This window comes from Sinohyriopsis cumingii, chromosome 3 (assembly GCF_028554795.1).
Source record: "Sinohyriopsis cumingii isolate HCF-2022 chromosome 3, ASM2855479v2, whole genome shotgun sequence".
NCBI classification, from domain to species: Eukaryota; Metazoa; Mollusca; class Bivalvia; order Unionida; family Unionidae; genus Sinohyriopsis; species Sinohyriopsis cumingii.
In genome coordinates this window covers 125674443-125700675 of record NC_142963.1, presented here as the reverse complement: position 1 = coordinate 125700675, position 26233 = coordinate 125674443, and the positions used below count along the sequence as shown (strand labels likewise).

The 26233-nt window shown below is 33.0% G+C and overlaps 1 protein-coding gene across 1 annotated transcript in view; it reads right to left on the bottom strand.

Moving 5' to 3' along the window:
- LOC149803786 (CD109 antigen-like) overlaps positions 1-26233 on the bottom strand; it is a 132841-nt gene that overhangs the window by 24428 nt on the left and 82180 nt on the right. Inside the window, exons 15-22 of the mRNA XM_089953583.1 lie at positions 25480-25680; positions 24361-24510; positions 21626-21703; positions 10927-11014; positions 9421-9565; positions 6472-6589; positions 1620-1733; positions 1153-1257 (exon numbers count right to left, since the gene is read on the bottom strand). Coding sequence (XP_089809709.1) covers positions 1153-1257; positions 1620-1733; positions 6472-6589; positions 9421-9565; positions 10927-11014; positions 21626-21703; positions 24361-24510; positions 25480-25680 — 999 coding nt within the window. The remainder of the gene's footprint in view (positions 1-1152; positions 1258-1619; positions 1734-6471; positions 6590-9420; positions 9566-10926; positions 11015-21625; positions 21704-24360; positions 24511-25479; positions 25681-26233) is intronic.

Sequence of the window (26233 nt, the reverse complement as noted above, 5' to 3'; positions counted from 1 at the left end):
TGTCCTAAATTGAAACATTACATTCAAAGCAATTGGAAGTCGCTCACATTTCATGAACTGAAATGTCCAATAGTGTACCTGATCCAGTGAGAGTTAAAAGATACACTGATTTAATAACTATATTTAGCCAAGCAGCCAGCTCCTGAAAAGTTATATCTTGCATTCCTGCAATCAGCGATAGGAATAGTCATTTACAGTTGATGCCGATATTTTCCGTGCATATCAAATATTATCAGAGTGTCCTGCATCTTCGCTCCTCTTGACAGATCGATCAACGACAGGGAAATAATAATTGTTGTTGCTTAACTAGAGCCACCATGCTGTTCTTAGCAAGGAACCAGGTTATGTCATTGGAGCAACTGAATCAGCAGAAGGGAACTGCAAGAAATTTAAATCTACAGATATAGTAGATGCGTTTGGCCATGACAAAATCGACGAGAGTTTCTATTTGTGAACAATGTGAGTGAGTGTGGTCTGGATATGTCAGAACTTGACTGCAAGTCACGCATTACCTTGTTGCAGCCATAATCATTTCTCTGATGAAACCTGAACATGTCTGAGATTATGTGACAGTATTCCTTGATTGTGATAGGGTCTAACTTCTTCAAGAGATAGAGAAAGAAGTTCGCCAACATGGATTGGGTGTTGAGAGTAATGGGTTTGATATCAATGTTGTGACACCAGTTACTCACAACACAAGATTTCCCCTTGTTTGCCCTGAAAGTGGAGGATATTCATCTCAAGGTCCGAATTCGCTATATTGATAATTGACCACGCAATGAGGAAAGTAAGCTTGCTCATATCGTGAACAACAAACCATACTTACTGAATATTTTTAAAATGTGTCATGTAGGAACATTGCTGACTTTCCGTCACATGTCCCGTAGTGAAGACCCAAGGGCTAAAATTTGAGCCATATGAATCAGTAAATGGAAGTATGTATATGACATATCAAGACTGAACATGTGTTCATTCCATCTCAATCGCAGGTCTCAGCTGCAGTTAGACTTCGTAAGCAGAAATGTTCTGCAGTAAAAAGCTATGTTTGTGTGTAATTTTGCATGTATTTTGGCTGTGTCTAAATATATAACTGTTTATGGCAATAAGAATATGTAAACTAACTTATAAAATTTAAATTAAATTTGAATGTACCTTTACGTTCTTGGTGATGGTCTGTGAGATGTATTGCATGTTTCCACTGGCATCCAAGGGTAGAATGACCCTAAAATCGTTTGATTTATCCAAGGTCACCACAACCTATTAAAGATACGAATGAACAGATACTATGCTAATTAAGATGACAGGAAAACATTGTGGTGGACTAGTGTTCTTCAAAATAGTACACTGATACTTTACCATGTATTAGTTTGAATTCCAAGATAAATTATTCACCATTAGTTCTTCGTAGATATTAATTATAATTTAATTTTATTCTTTAAAATCCTTATTTTGTCATTATAACTTTTGTCACATTTGTTGGAAAGTAGGGATTATTCAAGTTTTTAAACATTTTTATATTTGTTATTTTATGGAGGTGATGGTTCTAAAGTGGCATAAGCAACTTTCCATAACCATGATTACAATTTTCAAAAAGTACATTATTTTGTAATACTACATACATCCACGTCTTGTGTCATATAATTGAAGACGTTTGCTTGTAGGACGAGCTCCTCTCCACGAACGACGGAATAAGGTAAGTTTAGACTCACAAAGAATGGGCGGAAGGTACGGAACTGGAAAAGAAAAAATGTAACTGATTATGCATGGTTTTTTTTAGATAAACCTTAATATGGTTTCTATTAAACAGATGTTTAGTATGAAAACAATACTGACTGATATTGATATGGCAGCTACTAGATTACAGCAATGCAGAAATAAAATAAAAAAGTCTAAAAAAAACCTATATCTATATGCCATCCCTGGCATAATGTAGTCCACTCATAAAAAATGCAAAACCTTGGAAAGCTTGGCAATAGTTTTCATATCTCCAATAGGCAAAATCTTTCCTTAGTCATTACTTCCTGATTTCAAGTTACTTTTTGGGGGGAGGGGTTGTTTACTTGTTTACTCTTAAAATAAGAAATTTTCAGTTTCTTTAAGCTAGTCCTATTTGCTAAAGAATATTCGAAGCTATATGAAGATAGTCATGTATTGGTTAAACCCGCAAATGAAAACTGAAAACTGCATGTAAATGAATGGTTCATTAGCACATTCCAAGCTATATAGTGCCAATTAAAAGTTAAGTTCTGAAAACATACAGCTAAGCAATTACAGAATAGTTCAGGAACACAAATTGTCCCAAATAAACATGGATATATATTTCAACAATCAGGCAATCAGTACTGGGCCTAGGGCAAGGCTTTCAGGGTCCTGCACTCCACTTGTCCCAAAATGTAGGCATACTACAGTAACTCTACTGGCGAGGGTCCACTGCCAGCATGGCACCTTGGGCATTGCAAACTAATGGACTGGGTCTGTCTACAATATGAAGGATAAATTTTTAAAAGCGGTCATTCATAACACTTGACCCTTGACCCAGCATGCTGTAATTACTATGGATAATCAAATACATTAAATAATACTTTTCTTAACTTTCAATGTGGAATGAAAACATATTTTTGTGGACACAATGTTATATCAGAAGATGATGAGAACCCATGAAATATATATTTTATGTGATCATGCTTGACAAGAATTGTAGGACAAAAAAATAAGATTTTTTCATTAGACTGTAAGATGACCTCATAGTAGTGGTTAAGACGAACATTTCAAGTCACATGTTAACTGTGCTAATTTCCAGATCATTCATAAATGCCATACATGTAGTCCCATGATATGAAAGGTAAACCCAAAGAGCATTTCCACTCTTCGAAAATACTGCACATAAATTAAACGTTTCTTTGCAGAAAAAAATCTCATGATTTTCAAATGAGGACATTATACATTTTTGAAGTCACCTTTAATAAGGATCTTACTCTTTTTTATATTTATGGTTCAACTGGGAAATTAATACTACAAAAGTATGATACGACATGAGAATACTGTGCACATAAATTGCAAAAGGACATAAATCAAATAAAGCTCTTTATCTGAAATTTATATCTAAATAGTTTCTACAATCTTCATTCTTGGTTTCTACTTTTAATTCCTGGTTAGTTATTTAACATTTTCTCCAATTTTTAATTAATTTAAACTGAAAAAGCTTACAATTGGTTCAAGGCAATCTGATAAACGTTTATATTATAAATACACCCATCACAGTACGCACATAGACATACATTATTTAAAGACGTGAGCAAGATTGTGTCATACATTGCATTAAGCAGCAGGTCACAAAGGACAATAACTCTTAAGCAAATTGAGGGAGCAATGAGGTTTGTTGATATGTACATCCTCAGGTGCTAACAATAATAATTAACAAGTTTTATGAAAATCAATTATAAAAGTGCCAGATGACCTGTGCTGATAAGATTGTAGGACAGACAGAAAGATGAATATGAGGATTCCTTTATAACACTGACTCAATAGAGGAAGTGATACATTCACAGCCTGATCGGCACTCAAGATGTATGAAAACAATGAGACAGTATGCACAGATCAAAAGATTTATAGCAAAAAAAATCAATAAGAGTAAAAACTTTAAGTCGGGACAAGAAGATAGACTGCAAGGACATACTTGGAAAACAGGAAGCCACAAGTTTTCTTGAGCAACATAGCATACTTAGGACAATGCAGACATGCTAGAAAAGTTCAAAGACAAAGTCAGGGATGCTGAACTACAAGAAAATGCACTGATAATAAATTTCTTGGAAAAATTGTTACCAAGCATGACCAGTTCAAAAGTCTCAGGACCTGATGAGGTGCGTGGGTTCCGGATAAAGAGATTCATGATCTCGCATTAATGACAGATAATCGTAACCAGATATTGTCACACTGGCAACATTGGTGACGATATTAAAAACGGAAATGAGCAACTATGTTCAAATAACCTGCTAACGCATTTTTATGGAAGTGTTGCATTGAAATGATTGCTGAGTTAGATAAGAAAGGTCTATCCAGCAGAGTAGAAGAGCTATAGTCAAACCTTGAGAAGGATCATGGATAAAATTGTACTTCAGAAATATTGAAGATGGAATAAGAGTTCTGCATGACATTCATTGACTTCAAGAAGATATGTGACACAATTCCATATCTTGACGATCCTGAAGTGTCTAAAACAGACTCTAATGTCCAGACAGAAAGTAAATTGTTATCTCAGATATAATTTGAAATGGATATGCCTCCAATTTAAAATGTAAAACTAGCAAACCAATGGCATTATAAAAACTCTCAGTCAAACGACAGATTGGAGCAACTTGAAAGATGATTGCAAATACGCAGCTTTTTTATTTCAGACTTCAGGAGCCATTTGGATAGAACAAATGTCATCAGAAATAAATACATTTGATAGGTGAGGAACGTACAAGATGTAAATATAAATGGGCATACAGTTGCAACTATCAATACATTTGCAATCTGTCATTAGGTACACTTCAATAATCTTTAAACTTTGCCAACGAAAAAGATTTGTAAGACTGGCTGTGATACAAACGATGACATCAGATTGAGAAAGTTCTATAATGGTTCATTCCTGTACCTGAAAGAATGTCTAATATGTAATGTTCAAGGAAATGAAAGCTTACATTATTTGACTCATGGTCTTCACCTATAATAAAAGAACCTCAAATGTGCAATGCAACCCATGTTCCACAAATCATGTATAAGTAATACCATGTTTCACCCACTGATCTACAACAGCCCCTAATCTCAAAAGAACAATCAGCATAACTAATATTGATATGTGATCTTGACCTTGACGATATCATCCCTAACGTTGTCTGAAATCTTGATGATGCATCAGTATATCATATTTTCTCTTTAATATCAAATGGCTCAATGGTTACAGAATGGAAAGGCTGATATATAGGTAAACCAAGTTTAATCTTTTAATCTCAAAAGATTTTAATTTTATAAAGCAGAAAGAAGAGTGTGGTGGCACACTGAAAATACCAGGCCATAAACTTTGACAATCCAAATATGATACCCACTAACATGACACCTTATAATCATGCTGCATATGTTGGCAAAGTTTCATTCTTCATATTGCTTGAAAATTAAAGAGTGGAATGGAAAGAATGATGGAAAACTAAAAATAGTGAGTTGTGAACTTGTCTTAGAAGACGTACTCCAATACAGTACATGACACCTCATAATGATAAAATGTACCATGTTCCGTTCCTTAAAGTTAATCGGCTTGTAATTTAAATCATAAATTGAAAGTGTCATGAAAATCTACAAATGCTGAATAGTGCTCTTCACCTTTATTTTCAACATGCTTGGGAGCTATAGAGCGGAACAGATTGTGTGATGGAAAACTTTAACTCTCTGACTTTGCACTTGAAGATCAGGTACAACATGGTATGCACTATACATTCTAAAAATCTCATTGGTTGGTACGCAAAATTTAATATCTTAATCGTAAAATGCTTCAGTGTTTTAGAGTGAAAAGAAAGTGTGATGCAAACCTGAACTTTACCTAGGTAATTGGAGACCAAGCTTATCATGAAACCCACCTTTTAATCATGATGTATAAATATGCCAGAATTCATCCATTAGACTGCTAGTTTGAAAATGATGGAGCAGATTTCAAGTGTAACAAAAATATGGATGGAAAAACAAATACTATGTCCACCCACTTTTCACCAAAAAGGGGACAGGCAGACTAAAGATTGGAATCGTAATGTCCATCAGTGATGCACTGCATCCAATGGCTGCTGTAAACATTCTAATTATTCCCAGAATATAGAGGGGAAAAGGCATGATAAGTGCTGGAGACTGCTGGGAGAGATGGATGAAACACAGGAAAGTAAGTCAGGGGATGCGATGAAGATTAGGAAATTAAGTCAGGGGATATTGTGACGAAGATTTTCTAACCAAAGTTCTAAAACAAACTTTCTAAAATGAAACAAAAGAAACAGTGATATTAGAGGTAGTGCAAGGAGCTAGTAATGGAATGGAGGGAATATTTGCTTGTATCATAATACAAACAACCGGTCACTAAGTGAAGGAAGAAAACAAAAGAATTTGTAAAGGCATCACAGTATCAGGCAGTCATGATCAGCAGCATGACAGCAGGTGTAAAACAAAAAGAAGAATTAAGGAATATTGCTCCACTTGTGATGGAAATACTTGGAAAACATTGAGGACAGCATAATGAAGGCCTCGTACTGAAGGTATCCAAACACTAAGTTATTTCCACAAGAATCTGGAAATCCTGGAAATCTCAACTAATGCTATACGACCCTATCTGAGGTGAAATATTACAAGCCAAAAATACCAGCAGATGCCACGGAATAATAATAATAATAATAATAATAATAACAATAATTATAATTCTAAAGCTGCAGAAAATTTAATTGTTTCATTCCCCACCTTAGCTGGTGCAGATGCCACTCCTAACCCAGTTATTTTATTGACAGAGAACGCACTGGCAACCCAGGATGTAATAGTGTCAGGAACAATGGCCGAAATGCTGGCCTGGCCTAGCACACTGAAATGAACAACATTTGCAGAACATTACACCAACACATTACAGGTGACAAATATGGATAATATTGCAACTAGTAGAAACATTTATCTCAAAGTTGCTCTAATTCCTGCACTGTATACAACAGCAAAAAATGGAGTCATTCCAATGCTTGCATGTATGCAACAGTTACAACTGAGTCATTCCCATGCCTGCACTGTATACCATAGTTAAAAATGAACTCACTCCAATGCCTGCACTGTCTACCATTGGTAAACAATAAAGTCATTCCAATGACTGCACTGTATACCATAGTGAAAAATGAAGTCATTCCAATACTGGTATGATATAAAATAGTTACAAATGAAGTCACTCTAATACTTGTACTGTATACCATATAAATGAAGTCACCCCTATTCGTGCACTGTAGTAATCATAGATAAGATATGTCATTCCAATGCCTCCACTGTATACCATAGTTACAACATGTCATTCCAATAACTGCACTGTCACTCCAATGCTTGCACTGTATACTATAGTTAAAAATGAAGTCACTCCAAACCATAAACTATATAAAATGTCTTACTCAGCCTACCTATATATCTGTCTAATCCTCTATCCATTCCAATGCTTGCACTATATACCATAATTAAAAGTGAAGTCATTCCAATGCTTTCACTGTATATCATAGTTAAAAATGAAGTCACTCCAAACCATAAACTATATAAAATGTCTTACTCAGCCTACCTATATATCTGTGTAATCCTCTATCCTAACTATGAATCTGTCTAATCATCCAAGCTAAAAATAAATCTGCCTTATCATCCTTCCTAACCATACATCTGTCTAATAATCCATCCAAGCTATACACGTCTAATCCTCCATCTTAACCATACATCTGTCTAGTCATCCCTCCTAACCATACATCCGTCTAATCATCCATCTTAACCATACATCTGTCTAATCATCCATCTTACATATACATCTGTCTAATCATCCTTCCTAACTATACATCTGTCTAGTCATCCATCTTAACCATACATCTGTCTAATCATCCATCTTACATATACATCTGTCTAATCATCCTTCCTAACCATACATCTGTCTAGTCATCCACCTTAACCATACATCTGTATAATCATCCATCTTACATATACATCTGTCTAATCATCCTTCCTAACCATACATCTGTCTAGTCATCCATCTTAACCATACATCTGTCTAGTCATCCATCTTAACCATACATCTGTCTAGTCATCCATCTTAACCATACATCTGTTTAGTCATCCATCTTAACCATAAATATGTCTAATCATCCATCTTAACCATACATCTGTTTAGTCATCCATCTTAACCATAAATATGTCTAATCATCCATCTTAACCATACATCTGTCTAGTCATCCATCTTAACCATACATCTGTCTAGTCATCCATCTTAACCATACATCTGTCTAGTCATCCATCTTAACAATACATCTGTCTAATCATCCATGCAAACAGTACATCTGTCTAATCATCTATTCAAACCAAACATCTGTCTAATCATCCATCCTAACAATACATCTTTCTAATCATCCTTCCTAACCAGAAATCTGTCTAATTATCCTTCCTAATGACAAATCTGTCGAATCATCCATCCTAATTATAAATCTCTCTAACCATGCATCCCAACCATAAATCTAAGTCATCCATCTTGTCTATGATCCTCCCTAACCATACATCTGTCTAATCATCCATCCTAATCTAATTATAAATCTGTCTAGGTAATTATCCATCTTAAACATAAATCTGTCAGGCCATCCATCCTAACCACAAAATGTATCTAATTATCTATCCTAATCATAAATATGTCAAACAAACAATCCTACCCATAAATATGTATCAATTTTCTAAAACTATACCAGGGACTGCTAATATGCAGTTAATAAAAGTGCAAAATTTCATATGATTTGAAATGTCAAAATTAAAATAAATACAACATTTTTATGGTAATTTAAAAGATTATATTTTATAAATGTTTGTGCAACTATGAGGGTAATATGGATAACCCAAACTCTACAGCAAAGTTAACTCATTTTACTCCAAGTCATTAATTTCCAATATGAAATCTTCATTCCCATAAAGTATGAGGCTGTCATGGACAGCACCTCGATGCACACATAAAACATGTTTACGAATACACAAAGCATCCACTACTATGTCTGTGAGCACATATGTCTAAGGGATATGAAAACAATGTTGATGTTTCTGTATGCTAACTTTGACTGAGGAAAGGTATCTAAAACGTGCCATTATTTTAATCATTTAAGATTCATAATAGCTGTTGTATTGACCTCAAGTTCAACACATTAATGTATTAATTAAAGATAACTGGAACGCAAGTCAAGATCCATTTATCCTGAAACAGTACCTGAATTTGAAATTCTAAATATATCATTATGTTGGTCTGTCCATTCCATCCCTCTTTTTATCAAGTTGTCTAGATAGATTAAAAGAAAATCATAAAGAAACAGAATGATTAGAAGTGGTATTGATCCAAAGTCACATTTTGGGGATAAAAAGGTTATTGTGTGTTTGACCGGTTGTAGCTGTGGATCTCCACTAGACGTAGGTGTTGTTGGTGCTAAGGGCTGTCATGAAGGCATGGAAGTTGCTGTCATCCCTATTCAGTTCATCATAAGGTGGTAGTCACTTTTGACAAATTCAGGGTATGCATCATCCAGGAATCAATCAATCAATCAATCTATCTCTCTCTCTCTCTCTCTCTCTCTCTAATCTATCTATCTATCTATCTATCTGTCTGTCTGTCTGTCTGCGTGGATGGATATCCAGTATTGCTTAAATACATCTTACTTAGAGGTGGTATTGCTCCAGAGCCATGTTTCTGGGAAAAAAGTCCTTGTGTGCTGAACCTGTTGCAGTTGTGGGGATCCTCCATCCATTCCAGCAGAGGCCGTTGGCGTTTCTGCTGAAATCATTCCTGGTAGGGCTGTTGGCACTTTCGAGAAAACTTTAGTATGTAGTATTCAAATATACAAATCTATCTATAAATGCCTGTATATAGATATCTTGTAGATAACATTTACTCAACATCATTCAAGAAAGCAGTATGGAAATTTCTCTGCAGCTAATTTGGAATAATGCATAATATTACAGAGGAAACTCACCAAATTTACACTGACTTTGTAAGATAAATCTTCATGGGATTATTGGAATCATAATTCAGAAGAATTCTACAGATTGTTAAAAATGTTAAAAAGCAGCCTGGAAGGACTTATGGAAAGAAGATCATCAAATAATGTAGATTTTACACACACAAAAAAAAACATTCCTGTGAACTCCATGAGATTTTTGTGCCAAATTTCAACATCAGATTGAAGCAAACTTAAGTTAGCTGCATGATAATCCAATTGTTACAAAATGGATTAAATTTTCTGGATGGCAAACAGAGTAAATTACTTTAAGATCATTTAAACATAAAAGTGCATATGTACTTTCTATCGAAAATGTCCAAGAAAGAATTAAATATTTATGTCATGAAGCTTTCTCTCTTATTAATAAAAAACAGTATTTAAAAAATGATAATCCATTGATATTAAAATGATGCAACATGACTATTTCAAACATGCAGAGCTGGAATGGAATCAGGCAAATATTGATACAAATTGAATGACTGTATTGGCCACTTGGACATTGGAATGTATGTTATGCAAATGTTGATTGACAGTTGATTGAGAATTGCCATATTTGGCTGAGAGGTTAATTACCTGTAAAGTGGATATGGCATAGTAGAAGTTACAAGATAATGCTGATTGTTCAAAATACTCAGCATTATATACCATAGAAGCATCATTAATTATCCTGGCCAAACTATTGAATTCCATAGTACCTTATATAACGTAAGCTAACACATGCCAACCTTTTTAAAAGCTTCTTAGTCAACATCTACAGAAAAGATAATTTGTATGATTTTGTTTAATTCAGTACTACTACTTTTTACAAAATTATTATCATGTACCCACCAATAACGTTTTACACATGTTCACTACTACTATTTGTATGAATCATGTATGTACTTACCACTGAAGCCTTATCTTGTTAAAATTGTGCATTATATATATATATATATATATATATATATATATATATATATATATATATATATATATATATATATATATATATATATATATATATATATATATATATATATATATATTTGTATAAATTTCATTGTATAAGGCCGCATGGAAGATTGGTCAGTTGACCAAATGATCTTCTTCTTTAAATAAAGTCATTAATTATTATTATTATTATTATTATTATTATTATTATTATTATTATTATCTAGATACTTACACAAAGAATTGCAATCAATCTCACGTTTGGTGAAAGGCTTAAGAAAGTGAAATTCCGGCATATCAGTGAGAACCTGGATTCCACTTGCCTGTTCATAAAGAAAATATAAAAGGTGTTTCAGCGACTATATGTGTATAAAATCTATGGGATGGAGATTATGTGTGTAACAAAGGGTTACAGCCCATTATGACTGATGAGTTTCTTTGCAAAGAATTCATTGGTTCATATTGTACAAGATTAATTCTAGTCAAACAATCATTTTCATCTCAAACTTTGTTGAGCATATGGCTTAAGTTCAAGCCTAAATCTTGAGAGTATGTAACTATCATTACTATCAAGCCTAGATGATACAACTGTCTGGATTTTCTTCTGTCAAGTCTCACTCATATACTGCTAAATTTCACTAACTTAGATTTTACTATAAGTACTAATTTATTTTGATTTCACTACTACCTTTTCTGATTTCACTAACCTAAGTGTATCTAAGTACTACCTTATCTGACTTCACTAACCGAGATGTATCTAGGTGCTACTTTATCTAATTTCACTTGCCTAGATGTACCTTAGTACTACTTTATCTGATTTCATTAACCGAAGTGTATCTAAGTACTACTTTATCTGATTTCACTAACCTAAGTGTATCGAAGTACTACTTTATCTGATTTCTCTAACATAGTTGTATATAAGTACTACCTTATCTGATTTCACTAACCCAGATGTATGGAGGTACCACTTTATCTATCTCACTAACCTAGATGTATCTAAGTACTACTTTATCTGATTTCATTAACCTAAGTGTATCTAAGTACTACATTATCTGATTTCACTAACCTAGATGTATCGAGGTACATCTTTATCTGATCTCACTAACCTAGATGTATCTAAGTACTACTTTATCTGATTTCATTAACCTAAATGTAAATAAGTACTACTTTATCTGATTTCATTAACCAAAGTGTACCTAAGTACTACTTTATCTGATTTCACTAACCTAGTTGTATCTAAGTACTACTTTATCTCAGTTCATTAACCTAAGTGTAAATAAGTACTACTTTATCTGATTTCACTAACGTAGGTGTATGTAAGTACTACCTCATCTGATTTCACTAACCTAGGTATATATAAGTACTACCTTATCTGATTTCACTAATCTAGGTATATATAAGTACTACCTCATCTGATTGCACTAACCTAGATGTATATAAGTATTACTTTATATAATTTCACTAGCTTAGATATATATATATATATATATATATATATATATATATATATATATATATATATATATATATATATATATATATATGTACTACTTTATCTGATTTCACTAACCTAATTGTATCTAAGTACTACCTTATCTGATTTCACTAACCTACGTGTATCTAAGTACTACATTGTCTGATTTCACTAACCTGTTACTTTACTGCCTGTTATCTACAAAACCTTTGTGAAAATTATTCATGAACGTTTGGTAACTTGGTTGAAAGATACTAATTCTAGTATACCCAGTTCACAACAACATGGTTAGCAAAAAGGCTTAGGCTTCACAACACGAGTTTTGTGCTGTTACAATCGGTACAATATAATGTAAACATGGGTTCCGGGTTTTTGCTTCTTTTCTTGATATAAAAAAGGCATTTGATACTGTGTGGCACAAAAGACTGCTTTTTAAATTATTCATGTTGGGAATTACGGGTAAATCCCTTTTAATATTTTTTAACATGTATACAAATTTACTGAGTAAAGTTCTTGTAAATGGACAATTTTCAGATTGGTTCTCAATTGGCCGAGGAGTGAGACAAGGGGGTGTTTTGTCAACCTTGATGTACACAATATTTATAAAAGACTTGCTGCTACAGTTAGAAAATAGTGGATTTGGAGCAAAGATTTGATCCTTAGCTGTGGGAAATTCAACCCTAGCTGATGATATTTCACTTTTGGCTATATATCCTAGCAATCTACAACAGCTGTTATATATAACATACGACTACAGTAATAAGTGGCGATTAGAGCTTAGTGTCACAAAGTCATACATTATCATTTTCGGTCCTCAATACAAGAATTATATCAATATGAAATGGTATCTTGGCCCGTCATGTTTGCCGGTTACTGATTCAGCAACACACCTGGGTCACCGGATTAACTCAAAGCTGACGTCGCATGACGCAATACTCGATGCATGCGAGAAAGGAAAAACATCTTTTCACGGTCTGTTTGGTATTGGCATTAAACCGAATGGTTTAAATCCTTTGGTTGCTGCAAATGTAATTGAAAAGGTAATTTTCCTTTCAATGTTTTTTGGAAGTGAATTATGGTGTAACATTTCAAAAAGTGACCTCGCTTTATTGGATAAAACTCTGAGGTATTTTGCCAAACATTTAAAAGGTTTTCCAATACATACAAGATCAGACATCGCCCTGGGAATGCTAGGATGGACATCAGCGCAGTCCGAAATTGATAGAAGAAAATTGATGTTTTTACACAGATTGTGTTTGATGCCTAACAATGTACATACTAAATGTGTGTTTAATGTTGCTTTATTTCACTTCAATTTGAGCGGATGCATTTCAAGCTAAGGGTTAATTTCAAATTTATATTATACCTCAAAGAAGTTTGACTTGCTCGGGTATCTAACTGATTATTTGCATCACTCCGAAATTCCAGATAAACATAATTGGAAAGAAATTGTCAGGTCAAACATTGTTGGTCTTGAAAATAGCCTCTGGAGAGTTCGTATGTCTAATCAAGCAGATTTTGATAGATTCTCTTCGATACACGAATACTTACGACCTGCCTCAGTGTGGCAGTCGGCTAAAACCAAACAACACACTAAGGTATTTACATATGTAGCTAAACTATGGGCTGCTGTTAATCAAATACAGCTTGATATATGCATTAGAAGTGGGAATGTTTATACAGACTTGATACTTCATTGTTGTGTTAGTTGTCCTTATATGTCGAATTTTAGAATCTCTTTCTGGAATTTCCTTACTGATAAATTTCCACTGAGCCCGCATATTACGTTATTTAATGCAGAAGATGAGCTGCAACTACAATATCTTTTAGGTAAACGGTTACCATCAGGTGTAATCGACAAGGAAAACTCCAAGCTATTCGTCCTGTATGCAGCAGACTTTGTCATGCAGTGTGCAGCTATCTTCTGTAAATAAGGTACTGAAACTTGCAACTTATGCAGTTGACGAACACTTTGTTGACTGATATACTGTAAGAATTTGTATTCTAATTTACAATTAATTTGTTTGGAATACTTATTTATTGATTGTATTCAGATGATTTATTCTTATATCATGTAATCTTCCATGGCAGGAAATAAAGATGATGAAGTTAAACGTTATCGGATTTCACTAAGATAGATGTATATAAGTACTACTTTATCTGTTTTCACTAACCTAGGCATATATAAGTACTACTTTATCTGATTTCATCAACCTAGGTGTATTTACGTACTACCTATCTGATTTCACTAACCTAGGTGTATCCAAGAACTACTTTATCTGATTTCAGTAACCTGGATGTATCTAAGTACTACCTTATCTGATTTTACTCAGCTAGGGGTATATAAGTGCTACTGTATCTAATTTCACTAACCTAAGTTTAATATAAGTACCACCTTATCTAATTTCACTAACCTAGGTGTATATAAGTACTATGTTATCAGATTTCGCTAACCTAGGTGTATATAAATACTACTTCATACTAACCGACATTTATCGAAGTACCACTTTATCTCTTATCACTAACCTATATAGATCTTAGTACCTCTTTATCTGATTTCACTAACCTAGATGTATCTAAGTAAAACATTATCTGAATTCACTAGCCTAGATGTATATAAGTACTACCTTATCTGATTTCACTAACCTAAGTGTGTCTAAGTACTACCTTATCTGTATTTATTCAACTAGGGGTATATGAATACTACTTTACCTAATTTCACTAACCTAAGTGTAATATAAGTACTACCTTATACTAACCTACATGTATCGAAGTACCACTTTAACTCTTATCACTAACCTATTTATATCTTAGTACCTCTTTATCTGATTTCACTAACCTAGATGTATATAAGTACCACTTTATCTGATTTCACTAACCTATATGTTTCTAAGTAAAACTTTATCTGTTTTTACTAGACTAGATGTGTATAAGTACTACCTTATCTAATAGCAATAACCGAGGTTTATCTAGGTACTACCTTATCTGATTTCACTTACCTAGATGTATCGAATTATTACTTCATCTGATTTCACTAACATAACTGTATATAAGTACTACCTTATCTAATTTCACTAAACTAAGTGTATCTAAGTACTACCTTATCTGATTTTACTAACCTAGGTGTATATAAGTACTACTGTATCTAATTTCACTAATCTGGGTGTAATATTAGTACTACCTTATCTACTTTCACTAACCCAGCTGTATAAAAATACTACCGTTTCTGATTTTACTAACCTAGGTGTATATAAATAATACATTATGTAATTTTACTAACCTAGGTGTATCTTAGTACTACTTTATCTGATTTCCCTAACCTTTGTGTATATAAGTACTACCTCATCTGATTTCACTAACCTAAGTGTATCTAAGTACTACCTTATCCGATTTCACTAACCTAGATGAACCTAAGTACTATTCTATCTGATTTCACTCACCAAAATTTATCTAAATACTACATTATCTGATTTCACTAACATAGGTGTATATAAGATTTACCTTGTCTAATCTAACTAACCTAGATGTATCGAACTACTATTTTACCTAATTTCAATACCCTGGGTGTATATAGTTACTATTTTGTCTGATTTCACTTACCAGAGTTTATCTAAGTTCTACTTTATCTAATTTCACTAATCTAGATAAATATAAGTACTACCTTATCTAAATCCACTAAGCAAAGTTTATCTAAGTACTACTTTACCTAATTTCACTAACCTATGTGTATATAAGTACTACCTGATCTGATTTCACTAACCTAGGTGTATATAAGTACATCTCGGAACTACTTTATGTGATTTTACTAACCCATGTGTATACAAGTACTACTTTATCTGATTGCTCTAACCTAAGTGTATCTAAGTACTACTTTATCATATTTCATTAACCTAGACGTATATAAGTACTACCTTATCTAATTTCACTAATCTAGGTGTATCTAAGAACTACCTTAACTGATTTCACTAACCTAGATCTATCTAAGAACTACTTTATCTGATTTCACTAACCTAGATTGATATAAGTACTACCTCGTCTGATTTCACTAACCTATATGTATCTTAGTATTACTTTATCTGATCTCACTAACCTAGATGTATCTAAGTTCTACTTTATGTGTGTGTGTGTGTCTGTGATTTGGATTTTTATAATGATGGCAAGCATGTGGGCATCAAGCTACAGACATGTAGCATGATGTCCCACCCAGTCACATTATCCTGACACCAGGCCGACCAGTCCTAACACTAACCTCTTAATGTTGAGCACCAAGCGAAGCAGCTGTCTGTACCATTATTGTAAGTCAGTGTTATGCTTCATCCGGAGATCGAACCCATGACCACCCGCATCCGAGGCGGATGCTCTAACCATTAGGCCACCGGAGCAGTCTGATTTCGCTAACCTAAGAGTATCTAGCACTGCTTTATCTGATTTCACTTACATAGCTGTATCTAAACACTACCTGATCTGATTTCACAAACCATACTGTATCTAAGTACAAGCCTATCTGATTTCACTAACCTAACTGTATATAACTACTACCACATCTGATTTCACTAACCTTGATATATCTAAGTACTACTTTAACTGATTTCACTAACATAAGTGTATCTAATTTCTACCGTATCTGATTTCACTAACCTAGATGTATCAAAGTACTGTTTTATCTGAATTAACTAACCTAGATGTTTCTAAGTACCACTTTATGTGTGTACTACCTTATCTAATTTCACTAACCAAGCTGTATCTAAGTACTACCTTATCCTATTTCACTAACCTAAGTGTATCTAAGTAGAACCGTGTCTGATTTCACTAACCTAGATGTATCTTTTTACTACTTTATCTGATTTCACTAACCTAGGTGTATCAAAGTACTACCTCATCTAATTTTACTAACCTAAGTCTATCTAAGTACTACTTTATCTGATTTCAATATCATGGATGTATCTAAGTACTACCTTATCTGATTTCACAAGCAAGGTGTTTATAAGTACTACCTTATCTGTAAAGTATTACTTTATCTTATTTCACTAATCTAGTCATATGTAAGTACTACTTTATCTTATTTCACTAACCTAGGTTTATCTAAGTACTACCTCATTTTATTTCACTAACCCTGGTGTATCTAAGTACTACTTTAGGTGAATTCGCAAACCTATATGTATCTGAGTATTATTTTATCTGATTTCACATACCTAAGTGCATGTAAATTTTTCTTTATCTGATTTCACTAACATAGGTGTATCAAAGTACTACCTCATATGGTTTCATTAACCTAAGTGTATCCAAGTACTAACTTATCTGATTTTACTAACTTAGATGTATATAAGTCCTACCTCATCTGATTTCACTAACCTAGATGTATTTAAGTCCTACCTCATCTGATTTCGCTATCCTAGGTGTATATAAGTACTACTTTATCTGATTTCACTAACCTAGATGTATCTAAGTACTACTTTGTCTGATTTCTCTAACATAGACGTATATAAATACTACTTTATCTGATTTCACTAACCTAGATGTACATAGGTACTACGTCATCTGATTTCACTTTGCTAAGTGTATCTAAGTACTACTTTATCTGATTTGACTAGCGTAGATATAATATATATGTACTACTTTATTTTATTTAACTAACCAATTGTATCTACATACTACCGTATGTGATTTCAGTAACCTAGATGTATCTAATTACTACCGTATCTGATTTTACTAACCTAGATGTAACAAAGAAATACTTTATGTGTGTGTGTGTGTGTGTGTGTGTGTGATTTGGATTTTTAACGTAGCTTTAACAATTTTTCAGTGATTTTGCTACCATCTCTGCAGTGTGGCAATTTATAGTGATGTCTAGCATTGGGGCATCATGCCGTGGATATTTAGCATGATGTCTCACCCAGTGACATTATCCTGACACCAGGCCGACCAGTCCTAACTCTAACCTCTTAATTCTGAGCGCCAATCAACGCAGATGCTAGTACCATTTTTGTAAATCTTTGGTATGACTCAGCCGGGGATCGAATCCACGACCTCCCACATCTATGGCGGATGCTCTAACCATTAGGGCACCGGAGCAGTCTGATTATACTAACTTAAGTGTATATAAGTACTATTTTATCTCATTTCACTAGCCAAAGATTTATCTAAGTACTACCTTATATTATTTCACTAACCTGGAAGTATCTGCGTACTACTTTATCTGACTTTATTAACCTAAGTGTCTCTAAATACTACCTTATCTGATTTCACGAACCTAGGTGTATCTAAGTGCTAGTTTCACTGATGTTACTAACACAGGTGTATATAAGTACTACTCTATCTGATTTCACAAATCTAGGTGTATATAAGCACTACCTCATCTGATTTCACTAACGTAGATGTATCTTAGTATTACCTTACCTGATTTCACTAACCTAGGTGAATATAAGTACTATTTTTTCTGATTTCCCTACCCTAGCTGTTAATAAGTACTACGTCATCTGATTTCACTAACCTAGATGTATCAAAGTACTATTTTATCTGAATTAACTAACCTAGATGTATTTAAGTACCACTTTTTGTGTGTACTACCTTATCTAATTTCACTAACCAAGTTGTATCTAAGTACAACCTTATCTGATTTCACTAACCTAGTTGTATCTAAGTACCACTTTATCTGATTTCACTAACCTAGACGTATCTAAGTACCAGTTCATTTGATTTCACTAACCTAGATGTAGTTAAGTACTTCCTTATCTGCTTTCACTAATCTAGGTGTATGTAAGTACTACTTTATCTGCTTTCACTAACCTAGGTGTATATAAGTACTACGTCATCTGATTTCACTAACCTAAGTGTATCAAAGTATGATTTTATCTGATTTCAATACCCTAGGTGTATATTAGTACTACCTAATCTTATTTTACTAATGTACGTTTATGTACGTATTACCTTATCTGATTTCACTAACCTAAGTGTGTCTAAGAAGAACCGTGTCTGATTTCACTAACCTAGATGTATCTTTTTACTACTTTATCTGATTTCACTAACCTAGGTGTATTCAAGTACTACCCCATCTAATTTCACTAGCCTAAGTGTATCTAAGTACTACTTTATCTGATTTCAATATCATAGATGTATCTAAGTACTACCTTATCTGATTTCACAAGCAAGGTGTTTATAAGTACTACCTTATCTGTAAAGTATTACTTTATCTTATTTCACTAATCTAGTCGTATATACGTACTACTTTATCTTATTCCACTAACCTAGGTTTATCTAAGTACTACCTATCTGATTTCACTAACCTAGGTTTGTCTAAGTACTACCTCATTCTATTTCACTCACCCAGGTGTATCTAAGTACTACTTTAGGTGAATTCGCAAACCTAGATGTATCTGAGTACTATTTTATCTGATTTCACCCACCTAATTGCATGTAAATGTTTCTTTATCTGATTTCACTAACACAGGTGTATCAAAGTACTACCTCATATGGTTTCATTAACCTAAGTGTATCCAAGTACTAACTTATCTGATCTTACTAACCTTGTTGTATCTAAGTACTACTTTATGTGATTTCACTAACCTAGGTGTATCTAAGTACTACTTTATGTGATTTCACTAACCTAGGTGTATCTAAGTACTACTTTATCTGATTTCACTATCCTAGGTGTATCTAGGTACTACTTTATCTGATCTTACTAACCTTGTTGTATCTAAGTACTACTTAATGTGATTTCACTAACCTAGGTGTATCTAAGTACTACTTTATGTGATTTCACTAACCTAGGTGTATCTAAGTACTACTGTATGTGATTTCACTATCCTAGGTGTATCTAAGTGCTACTTTTTCTGATCTTACTAACCTTGTTGTATCTAAGTACTACTTTATGTGATTTCACTAACCTAGGTGTATCTAAGTACTACTTTATCTGATTTCACTATTATAGGTGTATCTAGGTACTGCTTTATCTGATCTTACTAACCTTGTTGTATCTAAGTACTACTTTATGTGATTTTACTAACCTAGGTGTATCTAAGTACTACTTTATCTGATTTCACTAACCTAGGTGTATTTAAGTACTACTTTATCTGATTTCACTATACTAGGTGTATCTAAGTGCTACTTTATCTGATCTTACTAACCTTGTTGTATCTAAGTACTACTTTATGTGATTTCACTAACCTAGGTGTATCTAAGTACTACCTTATCGGATTTCATAAACCTAGGTAGGTGTATCTAAGTACTATCTTATCTGATTTCACGAAACCTATGTGTATCTAAAGTACTACCTTATCTGATTTCACTAACCTAGGTGTATCTAAGTACTACCTTATCGGATTTCATAAACCTAGGTAGGTGTATCTAACTACTATCTTATCTGATTTCACGAAACCTATGTGTATCTAAAGTACTACCTTATCTGATTTCACTAACCTAAGTGTATCTAAGTACTAGTTGCACTGATTTCACTAACCTAAGTGTATCTAAGTACTATCTTATCTGATTTCACTAACCTAAGTGTATGTAAGTAACAGTTGCACTGATTTCACTAACCCCTGTGTATATAAGAACTACCTCATCTGTTTTCACTAACCAGGATGTATCTAAGTACTACTTTATCTAATTTCACTAGCCTAGATGTACCTTAGTACTACTTTATCGGATTTCACTAAACTAGATGTACCTAAGTACCACTTTATCTTAGTTTACCAACCCAAGATGTATTTAAGTACTACTTTTATCTGATTTCACTAACCTAGATGTATCTAAGTACTAGTTCACCTCATTTCACTAACTTAAGTGTATCTAAGTACTACCTTATCTGATTTCACTAACCTAAATGTATCTAAGTACTACTTTATCTGATTTCACTAACCTAGATGTATCTAAGTACTACTTTATCTGCTTTCGCTAACCAAGGTGTATCTAAAGTACTACCTTATCTGATTTCACTAACCTAGGTGTGTCTAATTACTACCTTATCTGATTTCACCAACCTAGATGTATCTAAGTATTACCTTATCTGATTTCACTAACCTAGGTCTCTGAGTACTGCCATATCCGATTTCATTAACCTTAGGCATATTTAATTTCGTTCTTAGTTCTCAACTTTGCAACAGGTATGTTGCAAATATATATATATATATATATATATATATATATATATATATATATATATATATATATATATATATATATATATATATATATATATATATATATATATATATAAAATGATTTTAACAAAGTTCCATACAACGAATTATAGAAAGACCATTTAAACTAGAAGGTAGCAAGATAAGGATGTATCTGAAAGAAAACATGAATTGTGTGTCACGTAAAATATAATGCCTGTATATGATGAATTTTAGTATCTATGTTTTATGTCAAAGAGAATCATGGGTCAATGTCTAGTCTCTCCAATGATAAATGAAAATAAGGACAGTAAAGAAATTATTTTCAAACTCAGAAGACTTACTTGTAAGACTCTTTCTCTGTTGTGCCAGTCATAATACCATTCTGTTGGTTTTGTTGCACTTCTTAGAGACGAAATTACCTGTAAAAGGAAGAGCGTAAAACATTTAAAATTGAAATTATAAAAACTTATAAGATTGAATTGATCGCTCTTATGTAAAATACACTGAACTAAGACATAACAAAGAATGAAACACCTATTTACATCAGTGTTACACCATGGGTGATCCCAAGGTACATTTTTCCAGCACAAACTGCTCAAGTCATCCTAAATTTAAGAAATTTCATATATTGATTATTATAGGACAGGGAACGTTAAATATCTCTTAGACACCTGAACAAAAGGATTCGAAATTTTCATTATCCGTGGAACGTTTAAGGAAGGTGAAATCACTGTATGGTAGTGAATAATAATCGATAAGCACAAGGTTAAACTGCATATGCTTAGGATAATATACAGAGTACCTATATGGCACTACCTGGCTTCGGTTGAATATATTTGGGATGAGCTCAAGATCGATCCTGCCTATTGAATGACCATTGATGTCAAATATGCAAATAGCCTATTATGTGTACTTCATATAGAGACCGTGTCAGAGTAGTATTAATCTGGCGGTAAGTGCATACGTTTTTAGGGTGGTATTCATCAAAGGGTCACATGCTGAGGATTTAGAATCATACAGCTCTTAGGTTCATCTAAGAAATATGAAATAAAATTTATGCCATCAAAGATATGATGCATTCTTTTTTACTCAGTATATTAAATATTAAATTCATTCGCATATAATTTAACTTTAGAAAATGAACTTCCGAAATTCTTATTACATCCATAACACAAGAGTTAGTTATATTGATTACTCATTTGTTTTTAGTTAAAATATAAAAAAAAAGACTTTAAATTCACCGTATTAATAATGTGCAACACCAATTAATTTCATCTTTTTTAATGAATAAAGTTAAAATTAAAACTGATGTCCATGTGCAAGGACATTCTAATTATTTATTTGGCCCAGTCAAACCTTTGCATACCAGATAGCTTAGCAAAGCAAAAAAAGGAAGAAAAAAAGGAAGAAAAAATAGACCCCCCCCCATAACTCGTACGATTTGTCTATGAACTGTATTACTTCTCATTAGCCAACTTATTTTAGAACTTGATTCCTATGGCAACTGTTGATTTGTAAACAAAACAAAACAAAAACAATAAAAACAATTCATTTCTACATTGCCAACTGTCAGACCAGCTGTATTGGCAAAATTCATTCTCTATGGAAATTGTCAAGCGTAAGAAGAAACTATGACTCTATCGAAGTCAAAAATTCACATTTTACAAAAGTGAGACGCGTTAGGCACTGACCGGCATCATACATGGACCAATGCTTCAGATTATAAAAGTATCAGTGAATATATGTGAATAAACATATCAAAACTCAGGTGAAAGTAAGACAAAAGTATCAAACATTGCAAAACTGAAATGAACATTCTAAGTATATTGCAATATATTTGACATAATAGTGGTATAATCTGCACTGGACTCAGTCATACAAGTATATTATGTATTATGGACAGTCACAAAAACATTTTCCAGTGTGTTCTCCAAGTCCTGTAGCTTATAAAAGGATTTCAAAAGAGATCAGTAGCAAACTCAAACATACGGGCAAATTTCGGATTTGTGGAAACTCGGGACAAACTGGTTACTGCTTCTAGAGACGCTATTCAATGTTGACTGAATATCAAGCAATCAATACTTCGAGCTAAAACGAACGCTCTGAACATACAGCCATAATAAACACAAACGTTCGTTAGATATCTCTAAATGACACAACAATGCTCAAAAAGTTTTTATGTCATATTCAGACAAGCTTCATGACAAAATGTCCAAGAAATTCAGACAAATGCTCTAAGTACAGCAAACGGCGATTTACTACGAATAAGCAATGCATACATTTGTTTGTTTTTCCTTTAGTGTTCAATGATTAAAAATGGAAACTAGTTTTTTTTATTACACTGATTTCGAGTTTCTTCAGTGCCAGTGATATTATGATTACGTCAGACATTGCTTCTTCGCAGTAAATCATTGGTTGCTGTTTATTGATAAAATCAAACAAATGTTCTAGGGACAAAAACAAAGTTAAATTAATGCTCAGATGATACTGAAGAGCTAGACTGATAAGCGAGACAAATTAATAGTCTGTGGAAACAGCTACTTACAGTATTAGGGAAATACACTTTAGAAAGCACATCATAAATAAATAAAATCGACATGATACCAATCACACAATCCAAACCAAACCTCTTTACACATGAGAAGAAAGAGCTTAGAAGATACACCAGAGTCTGGGAAGAAGACAACAAAATCTTTTTGAGGAAATCAGTACAAATGCGAACACTTCAGGAATATTGCCAAAAGTTGAACACACATATCAGTCATATGGCTAAATACTGGACCTATTATTATGAGAAATTAGCACAGTCCAAGTAAAGCTAAATAGATATTGGCTTAGATTGGATAAAAGCTTGATATATATATATATATATATATATATATATATATATATATATATATACATATATATATATATATATATATATATATATATATATATATATATATATATATATATATATATATAGAGAGAGAGAGAGAGAGAGAGAGAGAGAGAGAGAGAGAGAGCGGCTGATGATTATGTTGTGAAGCACTAAAAAGAACAAACATTATTCAGTAAACTACTATTTACTTACGTCTGTTTGTGAAATATCGTTTCCAGTTTTCAACAACAAGACACTCTGATCAACTGCCAGGAGGTTTACGAGAGACTTTGGGTCTGTTGTAATCTGTAGATTTATAATATTGCCTGGTTCTGCTGTAGTCTTGTCAAAAGCAAGAGAGACCTATACAAGAATAAAGTAAAAGGGAACGATGCTTTGCTTCACCGACTTAGAATAATTTTCAATCAACGCTGTACATCAACGTCGACTGAAACATGCTTGAATAATCGCTTCCAAATCCCTATGGATAAATTTCTAACATTTTCAAGAATAAACCCTAGGAATATTTGAAAGTATTAGCAATGTTGTTTTTGAGACACAGCCATAAAACTTGTAGCAAATATGTAACATAACCATCATATTAGAAAGACAGGGGTAATCCATATTATAATGAGCAAAATATTTAAAACATGATTTTTATGATGCTCAACAGAATCTGATAAATTAGAACGAATAATGTCGGTTCAAATCTCACTTGTTTAATCATGCAATAAAACCTTCATTCCTTGGTTTCGCTTATGAACAGATGTACCGAAAAGCAATAATATGCCCATTTTTAAAGGATAAACCAATGTATTGATGGCAATGAATCTGAGTGTTTCCATATATATATATATATATATATATATATATATATATATATATATATATATATATATATATATATATATATATATATATATATATATATATATAAGAACGAGACAATTTCTAGGAGCAAACGTTGTAACGTTCAGTATTCAAGAGACGTATGGTAGAATGAAATAGTTTCATAAAATAGACCCGCCATAATTTCTTAATATGAGGAAATCTTGAGATGTTCTTTAAAGTCTCGAGATCTTTATTGCATTAATGAGTTCATATAATTACAGCAAGAAGACAAATTAGATATAATTCCGCTTTCCAAATACATGTATCTGATCAGTAAGATTGAATTCCATCGAAATTGACACTTCGTTCGCTGACTTTCAAGCTTCAAATGAAGTTTACTTATGAAATCAAATCTCTTTGTACTTGCCGCATTGCTATCTTCATTAGCAGATCTCTTCTGGTAAGTAGTTTAGGCAACGTGGATTAACATGTTAGATTTACCTTGTTTTTGAAGAATGCACTTCCATCGTTTACATCAAAGTAAGTTGAATCGGCATTCCATTCAGTGCTATTCTTAAAGTAATACACAATCAGCTGAGCGTACGGCTTCATTTTTTCCGTTATCGTGAATGTAATATAGGTCGATCTCTGTCTCAAACCATTTCCTTTTCCAGAGAGAACGACAAGATCATTTGCAACCACCTGAGGAGATATCAACGAATAGATTTTTTTGATTTCATGTTATTTCATTATCTTCATTATGTGCTTTTTAGAAAGAATCTGTCCATTCAGATGATGACGATGATGATGATAATGATTATATTCAAATTAAACAATCTAAAGTGAACTCAAGTTTACTTATTCAAATTAAACATTTTAAAGTAAAAGTCAATAGCATTCACATAAGAGTAATTAGTTGCAGCTCTATCGTTATAAACGCACGTTTATATTTTTCTAATACAGATCTTACAGAAACAAGCCTGTGGAACATCTTGAACAGAAAGACAGAAATTTCTTAGATGTTATTCCAAAATTATCTGGTGTGAAACAAGATACTTGAAAGAAAGTCAAAAAATTCTTTGCATTCATTTTTGACTAGACCTCGTATTCTCGAATCTGGTTAAGAAGAAACTCAAGCCAAATGCCATGCCCCATGAGTCAACTAAGAGTCTAACTTCAGTATTCAATCTTGGAAATTGAGTTTAGTTTCGTGTCCCATAATTTTCGATACTATGAGGAAACTCTTATACTATCC